Genomic DNA, 23,663 nt, shown 5'->3' with positions numbered 1-23,663 from the left:
TCAGACACAATATATCTACAGCCATGATTCTCGTAAGTGGCCATATTCATATCCTTCGATTATCAGTGACGCCTATTGACCTCGGTTGCCATTAAGTGCAGTGTAGCTATATAAAGGAAATAACCCGTTACACAATTGACAATATATTTATATCACTTATCAATAATCTTTGGTCATATCAAGACTAAATTAAGAGAAACATACCTTAAAAATATATAAATTAATTGTTGGTACATTTTATTATTTATATAAAATAAATACATATTAAAGTATACTTAAATTATTTATTATAATTCAGTCATTGCATAATGTCAAACTTTAAATGAGTAGTTATTTTATGAGATTCGGCTGTAACGTTTTTTCACAAATTTTATATTTAGATTAGGAAAGTCACAGGGAATGGAAGCTCGGTCCCACAAGTACTAATTAACAGTTAAAAAAATTGAAAGTAGTTAAAACAATATGTATCAAGACTATTTGTACGCTTTCGACGATAGAACAACAAGAGACACACCCATTTGATCCTACTGAAGTGACCGTAAAGGATCAAAATCGTTAATTATACTATAAATGGGAAATAAAGTTGATTTATTCATTTACGACGTTTTCACATCTGAACTAGTCAATCTATCATGAAATTTCGTATGCGAGTTGTCAGGGGTACAGAAAATATTGAGGATACCTCCCACACCTGACCCCTCATACGCAGGCGAAGCCGTGATTCGAAACTAGTTTATAATAAAGTCAAGTTATACAGTCCACAATAGTTTTAATCAAGAAGCAACTATCAACTACAGTTACTTTTCAATTACTCGTAATATAATCTTGAATCCATGTCAAATATTTGGATACGTCCGTAAATACAGCATATGAATTTGGATCACATATTGCCGCATCCTGTCTTGATAAACTCGCTGAGACGATGCCTCTGACGTACCAAGCGCCAGGTACTTTGTTGTCATCCTTTCCATCAATTATATCTGGTATGAAGACCAGGAAACCTCCACCGCTATCGCCGTTACAAGCTGAGGTACCTGAAGTTATTAATTGAATTGTCTTCAATCAGCGAACTTAAATAGAGCAAAGAGTTCAGAAAAGTTATATTTAAATACCTCTGTCGTCATCATCAGTCTTTTTTTCTATTTACAAATGGATAGATTCTGTGATGATATCGAGGTGATACCTTTCCATTTGGTGTTGTGGTTGAAGTGTGGTGATTGCGCTTGAAGATATAAACATGCTATTGCTTATAATCCTCGTTTATTATATTTTTATCTATTTTGAATCAAATGACGTTACAGAAGTTTTTAATTGGAAAATGTATATTATTATCATACTACGATTGCGCATGTGATCGGAAGAGTTTTTCCAAAAATCATTCAGTCAAATAAATTAATGTATTTTTATCATTATTGACTGTGCTACGTTTTAATTCAAAATAGATACATCACAATTCTAAATTCATTTTCAAATGGTAAAAATGCTTATTTGCTTACGTTGTTCTTATGGTAAATGTTGATATCAGTTTTTGATTATAAATATCAAGTTAATATGAACTGTAATTAAACGTTTTATTTATTCTTACCATTAGCAAATCCAGCGCAGAATTTCTTATTATTTCTTAAAGCATTGGAATAAAAAATTGGATTACTTAAAATACAAGAATAGTTAGGAATCAAGGGCATCTTTGCAGAATGGAGCGTTGATGTCAAGGAGTCTGTTCTATCGAATCCCCACCCAGTCACCTAAAATAGTGAAATCTTTTTAGGTGATAATTGTGGTTCATAATTGAGGAAGCATCACTGAATTTTCGTGTGCTTTGGTGACAGAAAACATCGTGATCAAACATGTATGCAAACGCATGTGTTAGGTTAAATTTTGTGTGTTTCAGTTTAAAACGTGACCTTGGAACTAATTCTACTGACAAATTGTCATTTAATCGCAGCCAAGTCGAAACGTAATCGCTGCCACATCGAACTGATTACAGTACGTAAGTTGATTGTTTTTCCCTGTTTCAGCAACTTGTAGTACACTGGACCTTTCCTGGCCCACCACAAATACAACAGTACTTTTTGATGATGGATACTTGGTTTTGGAACTGTTGCTGATAATGTTCCTAATTTGCAGTAAGCTTTTTTTTCTCTTAATATTCTCGTAAAGAACTATTTAAAATACGATAGAACTTTCTATATATAGAAGATTATTATTTGTTGAAGCATTTTGTTTAATTGTGACTTAGTGTACGAAAAGACGCCCGTGAAAGTTTGGAGATTGTTCATAGTCCTTCGAGCCGGATACGTTAACGTAATAAATTAGTAAAATTAGACACCATAATCATTACAAAAACACAATAAAAAGAGCTTATAACAGTATAGTTTATGATGTAATACAGAACTCACCGTGCCAAGGATTTCATAAGAGGTAAGTTTGTCATAAGCTTCATCATACCATAAGCAGGCAGGCTGCACGTAATTGTTGAACACAACTTCGGTTCTCAGTTTTAATAACGATATATCATTTTTAAGATCATTATGGCTATATTCGTCATGGACTATTACTCGGTACACCTGAAATAAAAACATTAAAAAAATAACGTTTAATAGGAATTTTAGCTGTTTTCTGACAATTATTTAAAATTATTATGAAAAAAAGAATGGCTACGTTACTGGCGATGGTTGATGAACGAGTGGTTGATCCGTTGATAACTTAAGATGTAATAGGTATTATCTTGTAAATTAACGATTCTAGAGTGCTTGTAAAAACCCTGTTCGAATAAAGTTCATTTATGATTTGAATTCGAATAAGATGACCAGAGGAATTCTATCAGAAATTATAGTTTTCTTATCTATGAAATAAAATTTAGTATTTAGGTATTCATCTTATAAACGCATATTGAATATATTTAATTATCAATTTTGTCAGGCAATAATTTAAAATATGTTTTAGTGGTAAGGCTTTGTGCACTTGGTGGTAGGGTTTTGTGCTAGCCCGTCTGGGTAGGTACCACCTACTCATCAGATATTCTACCGTTAAAAGCAGTACCTAGAATTGTTGTGTTCCGGTTTGAAGTGTGAGTGAGCCAGTGTAACTACAGGCACAAGGTACATAACATCTTAGTTCCCAAGGTTGGTGGCGCATTGGCGGTGTAAGGAATGGTTAATATTTCTTATAGCGCCATTGTCTATGGGCGATGGTGACCACTTAACATCAGGTGGTCTATTTGCTCGTCCACCTACCTATATCATAAAAAAAAATATGTCATTATGATTAAAATAGGTGAATTTTCATCAGTGATTGTAGGTTAAATGCCGGTTTTTTCCAATGAAAATAAATATCTTTAAAAATAATGGCACGCTCGCTCTGTCTCCGGCAACACAATGAAAATATAAATAAAAAAAAAACAAGAGACCCCGTTGGACACCCGGTTGGAACGAATTTTTTATCTATTAAATAACGGACACAATATAATAAATTAACGTTTGAGAATAATTAAATAACAATGACGAAATTGTTATTAAAAATCACGCGTGAAGTAAAATATTAAAAAAAGAAAAAATGTTATATTAAACCGCCTACAATAGAAAGACGCGGAGAGAAAGAAATAGAGAAGGACAGGTTGCCTGGAGAGAGTATAATGTTTTTTCCTTAAAATCAAAATTAAAATATACTTTATTCAAGTAGGCTTTTACAAACACTTTTGAATCGTCATTTAACGAACTATATTAAGTGAAGCTTGTGTGACGATTTCCGTAACTTCGTTCCAAAAAGATTGATAAATGGAAAATCGTACCTGTATTTCCTGTGTGGTTGAATCACTTTGAAATAGGTGATATTTTCCTAGAAATACGCCCAGAACATCTGGTACAACTGGAGATCCGTTAATAGTCGTACAATGGGCGGCTGTAAACAGAGACAAGGGTAAAAATTGGTATACTTCTATTTTGCATTTTGAACATTTTTTTATTTTTTATTTCTCATGAAATCAATCAGTGCAATATTAATCGTATCCTGCAAGTTAAGTGACGAGATGACCAGAAAATGTGGAGCGTATACACTAGCCAAAAAACATTCAAACTTATTCAATTGCAAAAAAACTCGTTATGAAACGTTTGTGTGTAAAGGAGGTTGGGTATGACTAATGACGTCTTAGATGATAACACACTTTCGGAATGAAAGCCTACAGGCCGTCTCAAATAGAAATATGAAAAACCACTGGTTGTCACTGGTCAATTTCAGAAAATGACAAGATATGACCAATGAGCGTTCAGTTTTTAATTTATAGTTAATCTGACTTTGATCATTATTTTATACGCATTTCAATTTTTTTTCCAAACCAACGTAAGGTTTCCCACTGTGTTGTCAACGAACACTATGTATTGTAAATAGTAATTTAGCATTTGAAGGACTCAGTAAGAGAAGAAAGAGATCAGTCGTGGGTAAGAGTTGTGTGTTCTAGTAATCGAGTTCCGTTTTTTTTCTTGTTTTAGTGCAATTTTATTGAAATACGCGATAGATATTTAGAAAGTTTATACGAAATTTATTAATCAGCGCAAGTTCGTGATTGAATAGATTAATGAAGGTCAGATACGTCACTGTAACTATTTTATATTATATGTTTATGGTGGAGCTCATTATGGGGGTTACGTACATTCTCTTTTGAATAACTCAGTCGGAATACAGTTGTAGTCCATGCGAGACTGTTCAACTGCCTAGAAACTGTCTCTAATTTCGTTGTGTACGAATTTAAGTGAAATCAGTTAAATCAAATCGGCCTACGTCTTTGTTTCAGACACTCAAAATTTGTTCAACGTTGAAGATCTTTGCAGAAAATCACACCATAAACCATTGTACCTTATTATAGGAATAGGTAGAGTTAATGTATGTATATTTGTGATTTTCATAATCCCACCATAAGTTCTAAATGCCTGAACAGATTAAGATGTAAAAATTAAAAAAAAAAAAAAAAGATGTGTGGGATATCGGTAAGGAACACATAATCCCGAGTGACATTGGCTATAAGTTAAATAATTCAGGGCAGTCATGTTTTTTATTTCAAAATATAAAATTTGATTGGACGGTATATCTATTTGAGATGAATAGGAAACAGGAACACATAGAAACAAACTAGCCATTAAAATCGAAGCAGTTAAAAGGCAGAAATATATTACCTGTTAAAATGAAATTCTTAGATATAAGTGTACCACCACAGACGTATCTCAGTGAAGACCTTTCTTGTCTGTAAATAGCAACGTGCCAAGGCCAGTCGCCAGATTTCGTGTTAACTCCATTGACTATGAGCTCGGTATGCAGAACCTTGCGCTTGCCACAAAAACGATCTGGTACATTTTTTCGTTTCGCCACACCAACTGGAAAATCTTCGAAGTATGTCTGAAAATTGAAATAAGTATATGATCAACAATATATTTTTGAATATACAAAGACAGCTTCACAGAGTAATCGTGCTTTACTGGCACTTATTACAGTAACAACCTGAAAATATCCTGCTACTGGTCTATGGGCTCGTCTTAGTTTAAGAAGAAGTTAAGGAACTTGTTCCACCATGCTGCTAAAATGTGGATTGATAGACGCAACAGAATATCACCCAGCGCATGTAGTTTTCCTTCATCGTCAAGCTTAAGATTAATTATGATCACAAACTAGCTCAGAACATGGAATATAATAACAAGAGCTTGGTTTTAATTGGCAATCTTTGTGTGTGTGTGCTTCACGTGTTTTAGTGAATGTGTTATCTCCCATTTTTATGACAATGTATTGGAATTTTAAAAGTACTGAATAAGAAATGATATATTATATAATGCCATATTTCTAACACATACATACCAAATTAGCTGCCCGGCAATTTTCTTCTCCGTCAATTTTAAGACTGGTTAAATATGGAGGTGAATATGGGGCAGGGTGTCCCTTCACATTGATTACGTAATCATCAATGTTATCGACGAAGATCAATTTAAATACATTATAAACATTATCTTCTGAGCTCGAATATCTTGCACCGTTTCCCTGAAAAATTCAAAATAATATTTTTATAATGCGTTTTTTATTTTAGTTTAGTTTTATAAGGCATGGTGATGATCTCCTTTTTAAATTTCAGTTAATGCAATTTTTCTTACAGCTGTGAAAGCATCAATGTGCGTGCGAACATTTTTCACAAGTTAAATTCTTTCTATTAGGTTTTCAGTATCTTTTTCACCTGTTTTGTCAACTGATGATCTTTTTTTGTTCGGTAGCTATTGATCAATAAAGTAATTTAAAGTAAAAGTAAGATTTTTTGTCAAAATTCTCATTAATAATTATGGTCCAATTTCATAAATGGGAATTTGTCACGACCAGAGATGATAAATTCCTGATAATTTTTTAGTGCTCCAACTGGGCTTAAAGCAAATTCGCTTCTGAGCGAATGAATGAATTTCTCTATACTGAAATATATGTATAGTGATGTGTGGTTGTTTATGAATGACATGACTTTTCATAAGCTATATTAATGGGTAAAATTCGTTGTGAGGAAACTAGTCGCTTTCTAGTTTTAAGTTAATTTAAATTTATGATGTATTGATGCAGAACATAGCTGGTAAATCAAGGGAATTGATGCTTAATGTTTGATTAGGAATACTGTCGTGCTATTTATTTTTTCTTTACTTAATCGAATTCTTATTGATTTGTCAAACAATATTGGCAGATTATATACAATCTTAATTAATGCTAAAAGTCGTTGTTTGACTTAAGAAATCGAGATAAAAGAAATATTACTATGCATAAACAGTTAAACGTAAAACTGTACACTGTAATATGGAATTGTTATTATTTTAATAAAAAAATTTAAGGTCATAATTTTTGACCGCAAATCTTAAGATTCTTACGTTATATCATTTCAATTATAGAATTGTATGGTATCATATCTGGTTGTAGGTACCTATTTCGTTTGTACCTCCGATGCCAATGATGTTACAAGTTTAACACTTGTGTGTTTGTCTGTGTTATAGTAGGTCCTAAGCAAATTGAACGATTTTTATTTAGCATGTTTCTTAAGGGGAGTTGATCGATATTGTATTTAGTTAAGTAAATCTGCTTGTTTAAAGATCATCAGCTCTTGTCTAGTTGTTCAAGTGTTATGACCAACTTCTTTCTGCCTGATTTATTCAATATTAACTTAAAGGATCAATGATATTAAATGTACATGTTAACCCTATCCTGGTGCTGTATATTCATCTAGAACAGTTTATATACAATATAATTACATACATATATACTATATATAAAATTTTGAACCATTATTTATATCGCCAATGTGCCACCAACCTTGGGAACTGAGATGCTATGACCCTTGTGCCTATAGTTACACTGGTTCACTCACCCTGCAAACTGGAATACAAAACTACTAGATATTGCTGCTTGGTATTACGAGAGGGTGGTGCCTACCCAGACGTACTTGTTAAAAGACCTACCACGAATCAGTGGTAGGTGGCGCATTATTTAACAAAGGCAGTCTCATTATAGACAAAGTTTTTAATTATCTCATCGTTTTCCTCAAACTTACCAATGATAGTGCGGTTTCTGAATCGAATGTCAGTCGCAATTCCGTACCTATGGTAATCGATTTCTTTATGGTTATATTGTAACCATCTTCTAAGCCAGTTTTGAAATACGATACTATGTTGTCGTTATTAAGACACGGCTTTACTTGAAAACTGGGCAATGGACGGACACTCTTATAGAATTTTATTGCGTTCACTTTTATTAATACTGATAATATAATTAGAAATAATTGATATAAAACTTTCATTATCGAAATTTAATAACTTTTTTTTCACACGTCACATGTTTGGATTTTGTTAGGTTTTTATACACGGTGTTTGTTATAATTTAGTATCACTGTGATTGTTTAATACACATTATATTATTGATTTGCGGTTGATCTTTAAAATAATTCAATTGATACGAGTTTGATCTGAGAATATGTGAGCTAAACTACTTGACACATCATCATTGTTACAGTACGACCGTGAAAACAGTCTAAGTGTAAAATAACTATTTTTATCGTTGTCGTTGTATGTATTTTGTAGTTTTATTTTTCTTGTTTTTATTAGAATAATTTATTTTTATTTCATGTCCTGTATGTAAATTTTTAAACTAAGAGTTATAGAGGTAAGGTTGGTTAACGTTACAAATTGAATAATTTAAACCTCTTAATGTATGTATTGAGGTCGACCTTTCAAATACCTTATGGTAATTTTTTTTTTTACCATAATGCAAATCCAATATGGCGGCTTAATATATCCATATTCTTGGCATTTTACATCTTATACCATATATGTCAATCTCTTAGTTACAAATCGAACAAAACTTTATAGGTCAACGTATATCGTGCAATAGTGAATCGCAAGAATTCACTTCGTAATTCACTCGTGAAATGTTGACAACCGACTTACGGTTATTCGCCATTTTGATACGTGTGTTCTATAAATGATATTATTATTTTAGTCGATGTCGCACTTCACATTCTGATATTTCACGATGGTGTTTCATCAGATTAGGCTAAAGATTGGTATATCGCACGTGACATTGGCGAAATAATCTGTGCCCTCTTGGCACAAATAAAAGCCAAAACTAAAAAAAAGAAAAAAGAGATTGCTATATAAGGAAGGGGTTAGGCGTCTACTCGTTATCAGACATGATGATCTTCGAAATTAAAGTCTAGTCGTTCACGTTAATAAGTTATATTCGATATTCCCATCAAGTATGACACTGTTCCGTCGTCACAATGGCGACCATGCTCACAGCTTACAGCTTGACGTTGCTAGTTGTAAGATAAAAATTAAAAAAATCCTAATTAAAATTTCTGATACATATATATATTTTTATTATATTATTATTATGATATAAACTATAAAAATATAATCATATGGAGCGGTAAAAAATGTGTGTGGTCGTAATTAAAGGTGATGTTTTTCTATTTGACGATTAAAAAGAAGTGACTGCAACATCGTGAACAAGAATTACTCGTTTCATATCATTGTTTTTGTTAAGGAAAATAGCTTATATAATAACTAATTGTGATATTTACTGCCACGAAATAAGAGCTATTATTCTTTAAAGGCTATTTTTGTAAGCAATAAAGATTTTTTTACCTCAGTTCAAGGTCAAGTTGTTATTAAGGAATATCCTTATCATGTTTTTATTTCTAATTGATTTGTAGGACGATACTGGGATTTAGATGAGTTAATTTATTGTTTAAACTTTGTGACTGATAACATAGGACAACATTTTGTATGTTTTATTTATGTTCAGTGAGCGTCTCCTTCGTGCGGCGATGTATACGGTTTTACAATAAGATCCCAGTAAACGTACAGGATACTTGTTGCTAAATTGACGTTTGCGCGCAACAAAATATTATACCATTAGTTACTTCTTGGACGATAACAACTTGGGGTTCAAAGGATCGCCTCCTGCCATTTATTTTTTATATTGTATATTTCGAAACTATTACAATAATTGACAAAAAACACCGTTGAGATACTTCGGTCGGTTCTTCTCGTGGTTTAACAAAACTTAATGCTTCTATATTATTGAATAAAGGATTTCAAATTTGCTTTTATGTGTATTTGTATTTGTACAGTTTTTCTGTTGAGTCGTTTATTTTTATTTTTTTAATTTTGCGAACATTCGCCTCTGCACGTCCTAACATCGTCCTTTAAAGAGTTTAATAAAATTATTTTAAATGTATACAATGTTCTTGGGTCTGAGGCTATTAAAGGTCTATAGCTCTTCTATTAATTATGCTTAGTAGGGGTTTATAGCCGATTAATATTCGGTATTAGGTTTCCTTCCCATCATACAATCTCCGCCTTTGATCTTTACTATTATGTGGTACCATGGCAGCTACCGTTCCCGGCTTCACGCGGATTCAGTAAGGTTCCATAAACAACTTTTAGATTGGAGAACATAAAATGACAAATTCTTGTTATTATATGAATGAATTTGTCGGGTTTTCTGTACTGTAACATGCATATGTTATACATAAAAACCTTCCTCTTGAATCACTCTGTTTATAGATGAAAACGTCATTTATTTGTTATTTACTGTCTGATTATTAATTTAATTTATATTTTAGCATAGTTAATTCTCTTCTTTCTTGAAAAAGGATTATATAACTATGCACTGGCTTGAGCCAAGTGCATAGCTAGGGGAATCAGCTTAAGAATTTTCTAACAAGACGGCATGTATTAAAATTACAGCCCTCTGTAAAGGTATGTAGACGGATCTCCGGATAGTCAGCGATTTTAAACTGCCATGGAGAGTGTGAGGCATAACTCCTGTGGAGGATAGAACTATAGGCACCATTTTGGTGTTCTTAATTTTCCATTGTGTTTTTATCTCTACGGATTCAATCAGTGTACTAAGATATTTTTTCGGTAAAGGTGTTAGTTAAGTTATTATAGGTGTTATTTATATTATTATTAAATCTATTAATTATAGTTTATTTAGGATAGTAAACACAAATAGAGTAATTTTCTAAGTTCTGTTTATTAATACAATAGGCTATTCGACTATGCGAAAAATAAAGTGTCAATTATTGTAATCAGTATACATTATTAGATTAAAAATGATTATTTATTAACGAAAGTTGAAAATAATAAACTATTTATTCAAAAATCCATAAATAAAAATGCATTTTTTAAACGTTTGTCACGTGACACAAAACGCTCCTGATTGGTCGGGCTTATGATGACGTCACTTGCTTGTTAACCTCGTTTGCCTACTGTATGTGGATTATATGTGCCACAGATTACAATACAGGAAAGTGAAGTCACCGACCCCATTGCAGCGCCAAGTTGTCAAAGTAGCGTTTTCGCGCGCTATTTAAATATGGAATTCTTAATTTGATATTTTTCAGCAAATAGAATAGAATTAAAAAAAGACACTTTTAGTGGGCTCCTTAGCCTCTACTAAATAATATAAAATGGATTGTAAAGACTAGTCAAACAGCCTATTATTATAGTGGTCTGAAATAAATTATAATTATAAGTGAGAAATTTTGGGTAATGATATTTCATTTATTGAAATGAATTTAGGATATGATTGTTCATATTTAATATAAAGTCGTGAAAAAGTTTAAAGATATAATAATGATCTTCTGGATATTATTGGTTTTTGCAAATTTTAGCTTGATGATGGTAGGTGCTCATCATTACCATTTTGAGTATAAATTAAAATATCACTTCACAGTTTACTGTATTATAGTTTATTTTTACTTGATTATTTTATGGAAAAAGATTTGAACTATTATTGAAAACTCTACGAAGATTTGAACGACTAATTGTCGTATTGGATGACAATTTTATGATTTGGTACCATCGAATGGATCTGATCTCGGAGACATTATTTTTATTAAATTTGTAGTCTATAACGGGTCAACGCTAGTTTGTTCCACGAATCCTTTACCTTTATCAAGAGCGGGTATAGTTTTCTTAATTTTTACATAATATATAAAATTGTTGATATTCTTTCTAATTTTGTTGAATTTAATCCATATGATCATTAATCCAATCAGTGTAAGCTCCTAAATCTGTGAACACGACGTATTCGTTCGGGTCACAAAGGGCGGTATCAAGCTTGGCAACACTGAGGGACACGATGCCTCTCACATACCAGGCACCCTTGAGGTGAAATTTGACGAAGTTGCTGTCCTCGTAAGGCACGTAGACGACAAATCCTCCCCCACTATCACCATTACACGGTGATGTTCCTGGAAAAGTTTGGGGATTAAGTAATATTTTACTAAACATCACGGTTCTTTGAAACTGGTCGTATTATTATTTTCCTCAATTTCGTTTCTCTTTACTAAACTCAACTAATCAATACTTTTACCATATCATCAATTATTAATATTGGCTTTATATAAAGAGTTGTATTTCATTTAAAGGCTGATTAAGGGTTCAGGATTAACGAGACCTAAAATCAAAACATTATCTATAATGGAATCAATACCATGAAATCTGTTCCATGTTAGGTAGTCAATTGACACGTTAAGCAATGGCTCATATTATAAGACAGTAAATTAGCTTCTTTTAAAAAAAAATGAATTAAGGAATTAATAGTATTCCTATTTATCACTCGATAAGCTCATCACTTGTGCCAGGAGTGGGGACGACAATAGCCCAAGAGGTCAGGATTGATTCTGCGACTATAATATGACGATTCAAAAGTGTTTTTATGAGCCTACTTGAATAAAGAATATTTTGATTTTTGAATTTGATTTTTTACATCGCTAGACGGCTAAGGTAATCAATTACTTTTTATCTCTTCTGCTTACTTTATAAAAAAGACGTGACACGGATCTGTCTTATTATTTATTAATAAACCAGAATAATATATAATGCAACAATAATTGGATTAATAAGAGCGAAATTATGATTATTATATGTAATCAAATTGATTAGAATCGTTTTCAAGAAGTAAATTTCGTAGGTATTTGTATAGTTATTATTAATATTCGATATTTATTTATAAATAGTATAAAACAAAGTCACATTATGTTTCTGTCTGTACATTCTGTTCTAATCCATTCAACGGATTTTGATGCGGTTTTCACTAATAGAATAATTTGCATATTTTTTGTACAAAATTTCTGAACTATGACACTGTTTTTTTTGTATCCGTATTCTTTTTTTTTTTACATGGCTAATGCTAAACCTTAATATATGCTAATGTTCTAGAAAGTTTTAGTTCTAAAATTTACTTCTAGATTTTTAATAAGCATGCGATCTTATGATCTGTGCGATTTATCTGAAATATATTTGACGTTATATCACGAATTAACTTTTATTATTTTTTTATTGTTAAAATATTAAAATACAAAAATAAAATAGACCAGGTACTACGAATTCAGTCAATCAATTTTGAAAAAGTCAACACAAAACAAGGCTGGCTGTCTAGCTTTTGACTAAAAACTTTAGCAGAGCGCTTTGAACATTTTCCGTTTAGAATTTTTCGGAAAATTTCAATTGGTGTTTCAGAACTAGACGTTAGTAATGGACATTGCAGCCGCTTCTCTACTCATATCCATGAAACCTTTGAAGGATTTTTTAAATAGATTATATTTACCAATATTTTTTTTGTCGTAACTTACGAATAATTTGTAAATATTTTATCAATACGGCTAACTCTCAACTGTTGTCATCTGGATTTATATTGAATTGGGACACGTAAAAGTCACCAATCTAATAATTATTTTTAAAACAACTATTTCTTCGAGTAACCGCTCATTGGTTGAAATTCAACCGTCGTTTATTGCTAACAAAAAATTCAAATAATTAGATTAGTAAAATAAAATAAATAAGGCTCAGCTGAACGATACCTTGTCGTTATTATAATAAAAAAATCCAAATGTCAATAAAAGCATAATTGAGTTTTAACTTTGACAGATGTTGACAATGAATGTACGCTATGAATGTTTCATTAGAAATAATAATATTTTAGTGTTTATGTGTGTTGTGTCAAACGCATGATAGTGTGTGTTATCTTTTATTAATTTGTTCAAGGTTTTTTAATGCCTATTGTAAGCAAATGATAATAATTTGTAATATTATAATTAAGAATTTGAATTATTAATTACTTTATATTTCGAACCAATAATAGGTTACGTCTATTGGAATCGAAAGTATTTTTTTTAATCAACTTATGACTTAACCAAGGATTTTATTATCTGTGGAAAGATAATAGGATAGTTTTGTCGGGATTTAAAAAAAAAAATTACATTGGAGAGAAATAAAAATGGCGTGTATTCCATAGCTGATAACAAAGATAAATAAAAATTATAAATTGACGAAAAAATGATTAAGTATGTCTTTTAAATAATTATAGTAATTTCATCAACAGAAAGGAAAAGTTTTTACAATACTTTAACTGTACCAAATTTAACATTTATCCGACCGCGAAGATTTCTTAAAAAATGGGTACAGAATTCTTGCTTCACATATTAATATATTAATACCATTGCTTTTTATATTGAGCTGAGTTTCTTTCGCCGGTTCTTCTCAGGTCCGACGTGCTAAATTCCGAACCGGTGGTAGATTTTTGACAATCAATAAGCAAGTGTAAACACTTCTACATTGAATAAAGATTTTTGACTTTGACTTTTGACTTTGACTTCGACGTGTGAGTCTCACGGTTCGATAGCGATGTTAGACATGAACTATTCCATAAATCCGCTTGCAGCGTCTATCTATATCAAACTACTTCGTCTACTTCATATATACCTTTGTTGATATAAATCTTACCATTACGATTTCCAGCGCAGAACTTCTTGCCATTTAGGGTTGTGGCATAGAATAATGGCTTACTTCGTATGCAATCCAAATCTGGTATCATTGGTATCGTTGCTTCACGAAGTACTGTTGAAAGAGTCTCTGTCTGATCAAAGCCCCAGCCTGTAACCTAACAAGAAGCACATAAAGTGAGCTCTTGAAGAGTTTAAAATGTTATTTATTTTTAATTCAAGCTTAAATCTCGGATATACGTCCTTTGGAGAAACACTTCGTGTTTACTCGCGTAAAAAATCACACAACGTAAATTTGATGTTGTGAATCTGTTATTGAATTAGAGCATACATTTCCTGCATAACTGACCAAAACAGGCTGCTTTGATGTTTCTAAACTTTAAATGTTTTCCGTTAGAAGAAATTCGATACTCACCAAAGAACACGAATGTGAGTTCTCAAAATGTGATATGCGACAGTGAGTTACAAAGTTTATAGTTTAAGGAAGTGAAATATTAACAATCGTATCAACATCGACTGAATTACGTTTCATGTATGTTTTCGAGTCATGTAAATTCCATCGGTCCCCTAATAGTATTGGCCTGGATCTGTAATCTCGTATTATTGTTTGCATTCACGCAGAACTAAAGGGACTTTTACCCTTTTGCAAAAAAATATTTCACTTCAGGCAAAAACTTTGATTAATTTAAAAAAAAAATTATTTAACTGTCCTGGGTCTCTTTTAATTAGAAGATATTATATTTGTTTTAAATGTGTTTTACGTGGTAGTTCCCACTCGTCAGATATTTTACCAACAGTCAACAATACCTATACCAAGTTTATGGTAGTTTTTTTTGGTTCCGTTTTGTAGTATAAGTGGGCCAGGGTAACTGCAGGCACGAGGGACACAACATCGTGGTTCCCAAAGTTAGTGGCGCATTGGCGTTTTAAAGAATGGTTAATATTTATTACAGCATCGGTGTCTATAACTTGTCTTCGGTTGTGATCAAAGTAATCTATCTACTGGGCTATCCTAATTTTATCTTCATTAAATTATCACATTTAATACTTACTGTACCGAGAACTTCATAGGACGGTAGTTTATCCTTCAATTTATCAGACCATATACACGCAGGCTGTATATTTGAATTAAACTCAACAGCTGAACTCATTTTCAACAATGCTATATCATTATCGAGAATTCGGGGTATAAATTCTTCATGAACGAATACTTCGTATACCTAAAAATATATAAAATTGTAAAAAAATATACCATTATAACTAAAACATTGACCATAACTTAGACTAAATTATATAAGATATTCTCCTGTCTAATTCTAGTCCTGAAAAACCAGAGCAGAAGTTCTCATAGTATAACTCAATTCTTATTCTCTTTCTGCCATAATCAGATATGTTACGACAATTTGACAATTCGCAAAGTCGCGTACCGTACGATAATTCTGGAATTTGGCAATGTTATGAAAATCATTCCTCGAAAAGCATCTGCACCTGAACTGTATCAAGTCGTACCTTTGGTCTCTCATTAGATTGCAAGGAATGATGTGATGGCGAGGAACTGTTATGACTCAATAGATTTTTTTACTTAATAATATTATATATATTGCATGGTAGATTTTTTTCTTGTCGAAGACAACAACAAGAATAATGTTTCTATATTCAATGAAGATTTCTGACTTTGATTTTTGACATTTCTATTATATCAAATCGTATGACTTTGGAGTAATCAATAGACTTAAAATCTTATCTGATTTTAGTTCAAATTCATGTATAAACAATTGTAAGCATAAGGTACATAAAAAACTTACCCCTCTTTCTTGAGAATTAGCATTGCCTCCAATTAAATTGTGTTTTCCTAAATTGATACCAAGTGACTCTGGCAAGACAGCTGCGCTATTAATGGTAACGCAATGGGCAGCTACAAAGAAAACATTGATCAATAAAATTATATCTTAAAGTCAATGTCAATAAACAACATGAAATTAAATGATTATTTTTTCTACTAACTAATAAAATTTGTTAAATAATATTTGAAGTTGAAACGTCCATATTAATAGAGTATAATTGGGAATTACCAGTCAAAACGTAAGTATTTGAAATTAGTGTTCCTCCACAAATATACTTTAAAGTTGCTCTTTCCATCCTGAATATTGCGACGTGCCACGGCCAATCACCAGGTTTTGAAAGCAATCCATTAGTGATTAGTTGATTCGGTCCTTGACGCCGTCCACATTGAAGATTTGGTACATCTGGCCTAGGTTCAACGCCAACTGGATACCTTTGGAAATAGCCCTATTAAACACATTAGTATAAAGTTTTATGTTTTATGTATACTGTAAATGAGAAGAATTTGTAAGTTCGGTGCAAAGTCGAATTCTAATTCTATAGACGTATGGTTGAGGTTTGTTTTTTCTGCAGAGTTGTGTACTAACCGCCTTTTATATCATGAATTCTCGAAATGTTATTTTTACCCATTGCTAATTACTTTGTGGTTCTATATATAAATTCGAGAATGTTCTAAAATCGAATAGATGTGTTTGGTACGAAGTAAATGTATTGTTTTTTTTTTTTACCTATCAAGTCTCCACATAGGTTTTGGTCGTATCTTTGATGTACGTATATGTCAATTGTTTTTATCGACTTTGTAGTTTGATATAATGCTTTAATTTCCAGGCTGAATGAAAATCGTAATTACTGTATAATAATTTAAATCTCTTGTATATCAATATTTAATTATTACTAGAATTTTTAATTACATTATTATCTTTGCTGGAGACACAAATATTTTTTTTTATTTCCCGATGGAACTTTGTCATCCATAAGCTCATTAAACGTTACTGTGCTGCCTCCGAAGGTAGTGGCACGATGTTATGTAGTCACCATTCTTATTAACTCAAAGTTTTTTTTTAATTCGTACTAATAGGCTGTAATTAACCCGATCAAACAAACATATATTTCATATTGATATTTTGCTTTGTTCAATAACAGACAATTAATATTGAAGCTACTGGAAACGGTCTTCTGAAATGATGCCCGAAGGTATTAATTAATTTTCCCTGGCTTTGATAGTGAAAGAAGATATTGCGAGGAACCCTACACGTGTAAGAGTTCTTGAAGATGTATGAAGTTTAGAATAAAAATTTAAAAAAAAAATGGGGCCAGCTATGACCCATTCTTATATTCAGAACAAAATGTGACAGCGCGTGCAAGAAAAGGACCATCTTATAAACGGGGCTAAACAGTTACACATTATTCTTAAAATATGGAAAGATCTGAATCAAAATATTCTTTATTCGAGTAGACTCATAAAAGCACTTTTGACTTCACTTGGCTATCACTGGTTCGGAAAGTGTATTCTACCGAGAAGAACCGGCAAGAAACTCAGTAGTTATTCTTTTCCACGATTTTAATTACAGTTACACAGTATTTCAAGTTAAAAATAACCGTAGAATCTTATTATAGAAGCGAATCGTACCCCAGGAAGGATGCGTTAAATTTGAGAAGTTGTTTTTATTTAATGATTATTACCGTTTCTTTCAAAAATATATATATTATTGTGAGTATATTTGATTCTAATCATCCCAAAGGGAGGCTCGAGCTCCAAGATTATAGACCGGACAGCTCTTTTGTGCAGTATGAAAAAGTTTCAATATCTGTAGCGTTAGCCCAAAGCAAAATGCTGTAAGACCTAATATTATGAACTTGACCAAAGTATACTAATCCAGCAGTATCAACATCACTTAGTGGTCTAACTTTTCGAACCGCTTATGCTGCGGAGCTTAGCGTCCCTGTTAGGGACGATAAATGAGGATGGCACTGAAGTTTTGAGTCTAAAGTAATTCCTAGAAATATTGTAGCATCAGTTACATTCAGATCACTGTTGTTTTCGTTAGTAGATACTATTATTTTAAGCCGTTTTTGGGTGATTAAGTTAACAAATTTATATCAAAATATTGACGTCATTTCTTTTACTTACAGGGTCTGGTTCGTTACAATTTTCCTCCCCCTTGATCTTAATGCTCACTATATAAGGGGGCAATAATGAATATTGTCCTCTAATTACGAATTTCAATGAAGTAGTATCTTTCAGTAGTACTAATTTAAAAACGTTGTTGCCAAGCGTAACGAGTCTGGAGAGGTCCTTGTCCTGGAAATAAAAAAAAATAATGTAAAGTATATGAAACACTAGTTTTTATCTGTGGCTTCGCTTGCATGTTAAGGTCGTAGGTTTTTGATATGAAAAGAAGACTTATTCCTAGGGGTTCAACCTTGCTTTATACCTATAATTTTATCAATCGTTCAATAAATGCTTCACAGGCAGTCAGACAGAGGCTTAGATTATGTATAAAAAATCTAAAGGATTGAACTTGACGGTCAAAAATATTTTCCCCTTACTCATACGAAAATCGAATCTGCGTATAGTCTTAAAGCAGGTGAAACTGCGAAGCGAAACTACCAAAAATAAATTCCAAACGCATTACATTTTCTGCTGTTAAGTATATGTATGATTAATTGTATGAATAAAAAAGAGAGAAAAGCCGACGTGCAAGCCTGTTTGCCCATTTATCAGATATTCTACGGCCAAATAGTATCTCAGCATTGTTGTGTTCGGGTTTGATGGGTGAGTGAGACAGTGTAACTACAGACACAAGGGACATAAAATATCAGTTCCCAAGGTTGGTGTGTGCATTGCTTATGTATGGAATGGTTAAAATTTCATACGGCGCCAATGCCTTTGATCAGTGGTGACCACTTACCATTATCCCATTTGTTTATCAATTTGCATAAAAAAGCTTTGAAGCAGAAGCAAAATATTACTACACGAGATGAAAACCCGGCTTCGTTCGGGTAAAATCATTAAAACTAAACTTGTATAAATATACAAACTACCGTATCCTTGCACGAAAGTATTATTTGGAACACACTTTCTGAACGCACCCGTAAACGCCATGCCCGCCCGCTGAACTGTCATGTCGCTCAATTTCATGAATTTAATATCGATATATTTCGATTATAAGAAATTATTAATATACGAGTATTTTATGTAAAATTTCAATTATATGTCTTTGCAGTCGGTTCATATTTATCTTTTTTAATTATAAAATATAAGTTTTTGTTTTCTTTCTTTTAAAATAATTTATATTTCTCTATAAAATCTATTAAACATAGGATGTTGTTCATTTTCTAAAACTATGCTTCATAAAATGACGTCCGCTTGGTATGTTTCCCTTCGATGTCATAATAACCGGAAACTTAACTTTTATATATGTACATATATATATATATATATGTTTAGTCTTTGAAGATCTCTTCAAAAGCTGATTATTTATTTGGAGCTTCCTATGCGTATCTAAATATCAACATGATTAAAAAAATAATACTTGGTGGAAGGATTTTGCCCAAAAGGAAGAGATTTTTTGGACATCTTTTTACGTCAGTTTCTTAATTGATTGTCATCAAAAAAAAGATCAGTAATGAATTAGAATCCATGAATGAGAGTCTGCGTGACATTTTTTTGTCAATCGATTGTAATATTATTTATTTATTTGTAAACAAAATAATCAAATATACATCGACTAACGCAATTACATACGCGGTGTGTCACTTATGTACATGTATTTACGACACAATTAAATTAAACATACAAATCTGAAGCATAGATCAAGATAACGGCTAAATGTATTAAAAGATATACAGCGATAAATGTAATCCTCTAAAAATAAAAAATAAATTATAAAGAAAAAACTTGTCTTTTGTTGTAACATTATAAATACACTAGTATGGGATGTAAGGGGGCGCAAACTACACCTTAGCGCCCCAAGCCAACCTCACCTGCTCGTGGTGCATCCTGCCGACCAGCGAACGAGGCTCCGGCGACCGACTGATGGCGGTATAACTATCAAAAATAGGCGTAGCTAAATACAGGCTGGTGACGGGCAGCAGCGTCACCGATGCGAGAAGCTGCGTCCTGCGATCGCCAACCCGCCTGCCCAGCGTGGCGATTATGGGCAATACCTACAAATGCTGAACACACGTAAGCCACGACCCCCAGTTCCCGGCGGTCCCGCTATTCCTCGTCATGGTGGCGACGATAGTAACGGCGAGGCGGGGCTGCTAAGAATCACCGGGCTACGGGAGGCCACCACAACCGACTGACCCTGGCGACGTACAACGGACGCACGCTACGGCTTGACTCGCATCTAGCGCAACTCGAGGTGGAACTTGGGAAAATTAGGTGGCACATTTTAGGGTTATGTGAAGTCCGTAGAGAGGGAGAGGACACTGTAACCCTCGAATCGGGACACCTAATGTACTTCCGAGAAGGAGACCAACAATCCCAAGGTGGCGTTGGGTTTCTGGTTAATAAGTCCCTAGCTGACAACGTTGTGCAAATCTCCAGTGTGTCGAACAGGGTAGCTTACCTTATTGTAAAGCTCACCGAGAGGTACAGCCTCAAGGTGGTGCAAGCGTACGCACCGACCTCGACACACTCGGACGATGGACTCGGACGGTTTTCGGAGCGGATACGGCACCATAGACCACATCCACACAGTGCGACAGATTATACAGAAGTCCCATGAGTATAATCGGCCCCTGTTTCTTGCATTCGTGGACTATGAGAAGGCCTTTGACTCGGTTGAAATCTGGGCTGTTCTGGAGTCCCTGCAGCGTTGCCAAGTTGATTGGCGATACATCAAAGTGATGAGATGTCTCTACAAAGCCGCCACCATGTCCGTCCAAGTACAGAATCAGCAAACAAATCCCATACCATTATATCGAGGAGTGAGACAAGGGGACGTTATTTCCCTCAAATTGTTCACTAATGCAATGGAGGACATGTTCAAGACGCAGAACTGGAAAGGACGTCGCATCAACATCAATGGCGAATACATCTCTCACTTGAGATTCGCAGACGACATCGTTATCATGGCAGAAACGCTGCAGGACCTACAACAAATGCTGAATGAGCTGACTGATTCTTCTATGCGCATCGGCCTGCTGATGAACTTGGATAAAACCAAGGTCATGTTCAAGGAACATGTTCTACCGGAACCGATTGCGATACAGGGTACCGTCCTCGAAGTTGTTCAAAAATATGTCTACCTCGGGCAGACATTGCGATTAGGTAGAAACAACTTTGAAGACGAGGTGAATAGAAGAATTCGGCTAGGTTGGGCAGCATTTGGGAAGTTACGTCAAATCTTTACATCGTCGATCCCACAGTGCCTTAAGACGAAAGTCTTCAACCAGTGCGTCCTACCCGTCATGACATACGGAACGGAAACGTGGACACTCACGACAAGGCTGGTCCACCAGTTTCAAGTCGCTCAGCGTGCTATGGAAAGGGTTAAGCTCTGCGTTTCTCCGAGGGATTGCATTAGAAATTAGGTGATCCGTCAAAGAACCAAAGTCATCGACAAAGCCCACCGGATTAGTAAGCTGAAGTGGCAGTGGGCTGGCCACATTTGTTGTAGAACGGATAACCGTTGGGGGAAAACGTGTTCTAGAGTGGAGACCGCGTCTCGGCAAACGTAGTGTAGGACGTCCTCAGGCACGGTGGAGTGACGATATGCGCAAGACGGCTGGCAGGAGCTCGATGCGAGTTGCCGAAGAAAGACCACAGTGGCGTGCATTTGGAGAGGCCTATGTCCAGCATTGGACAAAAATGGGCTGATGATGATGATGATGACTAGTATGTATCTTAAGTGGTGTTCATTTAATCATATTTATGTACCGAATTATACTATCGCTATTTAGATGTTAATGGTCAAAAGGTTAACAATTATCAATGAATTTATTAACAAATAGATCATTTTTCTTTAATTTATCTGTAAATTATACATATATGAATATTTCAAAAATCCATAATTTTTTTATATAAATCGAACTTAGATTGAGAATGTTTAATAAATTTGGTGAAATTGCTTTAATTATATTTTGAATGAGGAATTGCGACTTTGCTACGCTATGTTAAACATCTAATTTATCGATTTCTCTAATTTTATTATTTATTTTTTATCTGTCTCTAATTTTATTATTTTGGGAATTTATGTCATAATTATTCTCTATCTACGAAAATCTTATTATCTTATTAACATATTTAATTGATCGAACATTAAAGAATCCTTCAAAGCCGGCTTCATATTCACTAGCACGTGTTATATTTTATCAAAGGTCATCTATTGGTCAGTAACTCAGTATGTCGTAAAACCTACTATATTTTATACTATGACAATGTAAAGCTTATTTTGTTTCTAGTACATCTGCCAAGTGCTGAGAACAATATTTTTTTTTTTATTCAACTTACCTTTGGGGAAGTAAAGTAATCTTTTTGTTAAAACGTATAAAATAGCCCAATAAAGACACAAAGTTGATCTAAGATTTGTATTTAAAATATAGGATTTTAAAGAATATTTTTCAGAATGAGACAAATGGCTTAAGACAAAGCAATCTTTTGGAGGAAATACAAAACTAAAGAAAAACATTAAAATGATATATTTCTATTTTATTGCAAATAGAACCTAATAATACAAAACTAAAGAATATTTTGTGACGCTACTACGTTAGGGGCTGATCAATAAATATATAGGAATCTTTTGGCAAACTTTTCTAATATTAACGATTTAGTCTGGATCTTTATGAACGGCTGATTCTTGGCTCTTAGCTGAAATAAAATGATCAGAATCTTCACTCACCTCTGTTATCATTGCTTCCAAGTCGAATTTCAATCTTACTTGAGTACCTTTAGTTAATGTTCGGTTGATTAGAATATCATATCCATCACTTAAACCAGGGGAAAAATATGAAATTATATCATCTGTATCGTTACACGGTGTATCATGATAAAGTGGTGTTGTCAATATGCTACCAGATAAGTTTTCTGCGGATTTCAAATTTACCAATAATGCTAGAACGAGCAATATACCCGACTTCATTAAAATCATTTTAGTTTTCTGCACTTCTATGTTCCTCGTGCAAAATAAAACTTATTAATAATTGAACTGTAGTGTTTTACGTATCACTATTTAGTAGAGCTGGATAAACACTAGAATCTCTGAGACATATCAGCGTTAAATTGTCTTGTTGCGAATCGTCGTTCAAATAAGTGTATTTTAGAAGTGTCCATATTTTTATATGTTGTAAATTTTACTGATAATGTATTGTCGTTGAATAATATTATGACCGTTATTTGCGTATTTAAATTTTAGAAATTTAATTCAATTTACAATATAAAGTTGAGATTTCAACTTTAAAGGGGAACAATAGTATTGTTTATGTATTTTATACGTAGTGACCCGTAGTGAGTACAAACGGGCAGTTAGATATATTCCTAATCAGACTATTTCGCTCTCCAAAAATATATTAAGTA

General features: G+C 33.2%; 2 protein-coding genes across 2 annotated transcripts; both read right to left on the bottom strand.

Moving 5' to 3' along the window:
* Positions 1-287: 287 nt before the first annotated feature.
* On the bottom strand, positions 288-7,986 carry LOC113395198 (chymotrypsin-like elastase family member 2A). The gene is made up of 7 exons (XM_026632770.2): positions 7,556-7,986; positions 5,842-6,021; positions 5,169-5,388; positions 3,791-3,900; positions 2,400-2,567; positions 1,586-1,745; positions 288-1,034 (listed from the first exon to the last, which is right to left on the bottom strand). Exons 1-7 carry the CDS (start codon positions 7,799-7,801, stop codon positions 805-807), a joined length of 1,314 nt encoding a protein of 437 aa, XP_026488555.2. The 5' UTR covers positions 7,802-7,986; the 3' UTR covers positions 288-804.
* Positions 7,987-11,321: 3,335 nt separating this feature from the next.
* On the bottom strand, positions 11,322-23,314 carry LOC113395199 (chymotrypsin-C-like). Its single transcript, XM_026632771.2, has 7 exons — positions 22,990-23,314; positions 18,270-18,440; positions 16,369-16,585; positions 16,102-16,211; positions 15,349-15,516; positions 14,298-14,454; positions 11,322-11,764 (listed from the first exon to the last, which is right to left on the bottom strand). The coding sequence occupies exons 1-7, from the start codon at positions 23,236-23,238 to the stop codon at positions 11,541-11,543; spliced, it is 1,296 nt and encodes a 431-aa protein (XP_026488556.2). The 5' UTR covers positions 23,239-23,314; the 3' UTR covers positions 11,322-11,540.
* Positions 23,315-23,663: the final 349 nt, after the last annotated feature.

Source organism: Vanessa tameamea, chromosome 23, assembly GCF_037043105.1.
Source record: "Vanessa tameamea isolate UH-Manoa-2023 chromosome 23, ilVanTame1 primary haplotype, whole genome shotgun sequence".
NCBI lineage: Eukaryota > Metazoa > Arthropoda > Insecta > Lepidoptera > Nymphalidae > Vanessa > Vanessa tameamea.
Note: the sequence above shows the minus strand (reverse complement) of the source record. Positions and strands in the feature narration are given on the sequence as shown.

What these genes read in the sequence shown, in the direction of transcription:
- LOC113395199 (XM_026632771.2), bottom strand. Translation starts at nt 23,238, where the DNA reads ATGATTTTAATGAAGTCGGGTATATTGCTCGTTCTAGCATTATTGGTA. An exon ending in AAATACTTACGTTTTGACTG is followed by an intron (nt 16,212 to 16,368) that starts GTAATTCCCAAT and finishes TTTTCTTTGTAG; the next exon opens with CTGCCCATTGCGTTACCATT. An exon ending in CTGCGCTGGAAATCGTAATG is followed by an intron (nt 11,765 to 14,297) that starts GTAAGATTTATA and finishes AAACTTTTCCAG; the next exon opens with GAACATCACCGTGTAATGGT.
- LOC113395198 (XM_026632770.2), bottom strand. Translation starts at nt 7,801, where the DNA reads ATGAAAGTTTTATATCAATTATTTCTAATTATATTATCAGTATTAATA. An exon ending in CAGAAACCGCACTATCATTG is followed by an intron (nt 6,022 to 7,555) that starts GTAAGTTTGAGG and finishes TGAATTTTTCAG; the next exon opens with GGAAACGGTGCAAGATATTC. An exon ending in TAAGAATTTCATTTTAACAG is followed by an intron (nt 3,901 to 5,168) that starts GTAATATATTTC and finishes CTCTGTTTACAG; the next exon opens with CCGCCCATTGTACGACTATT.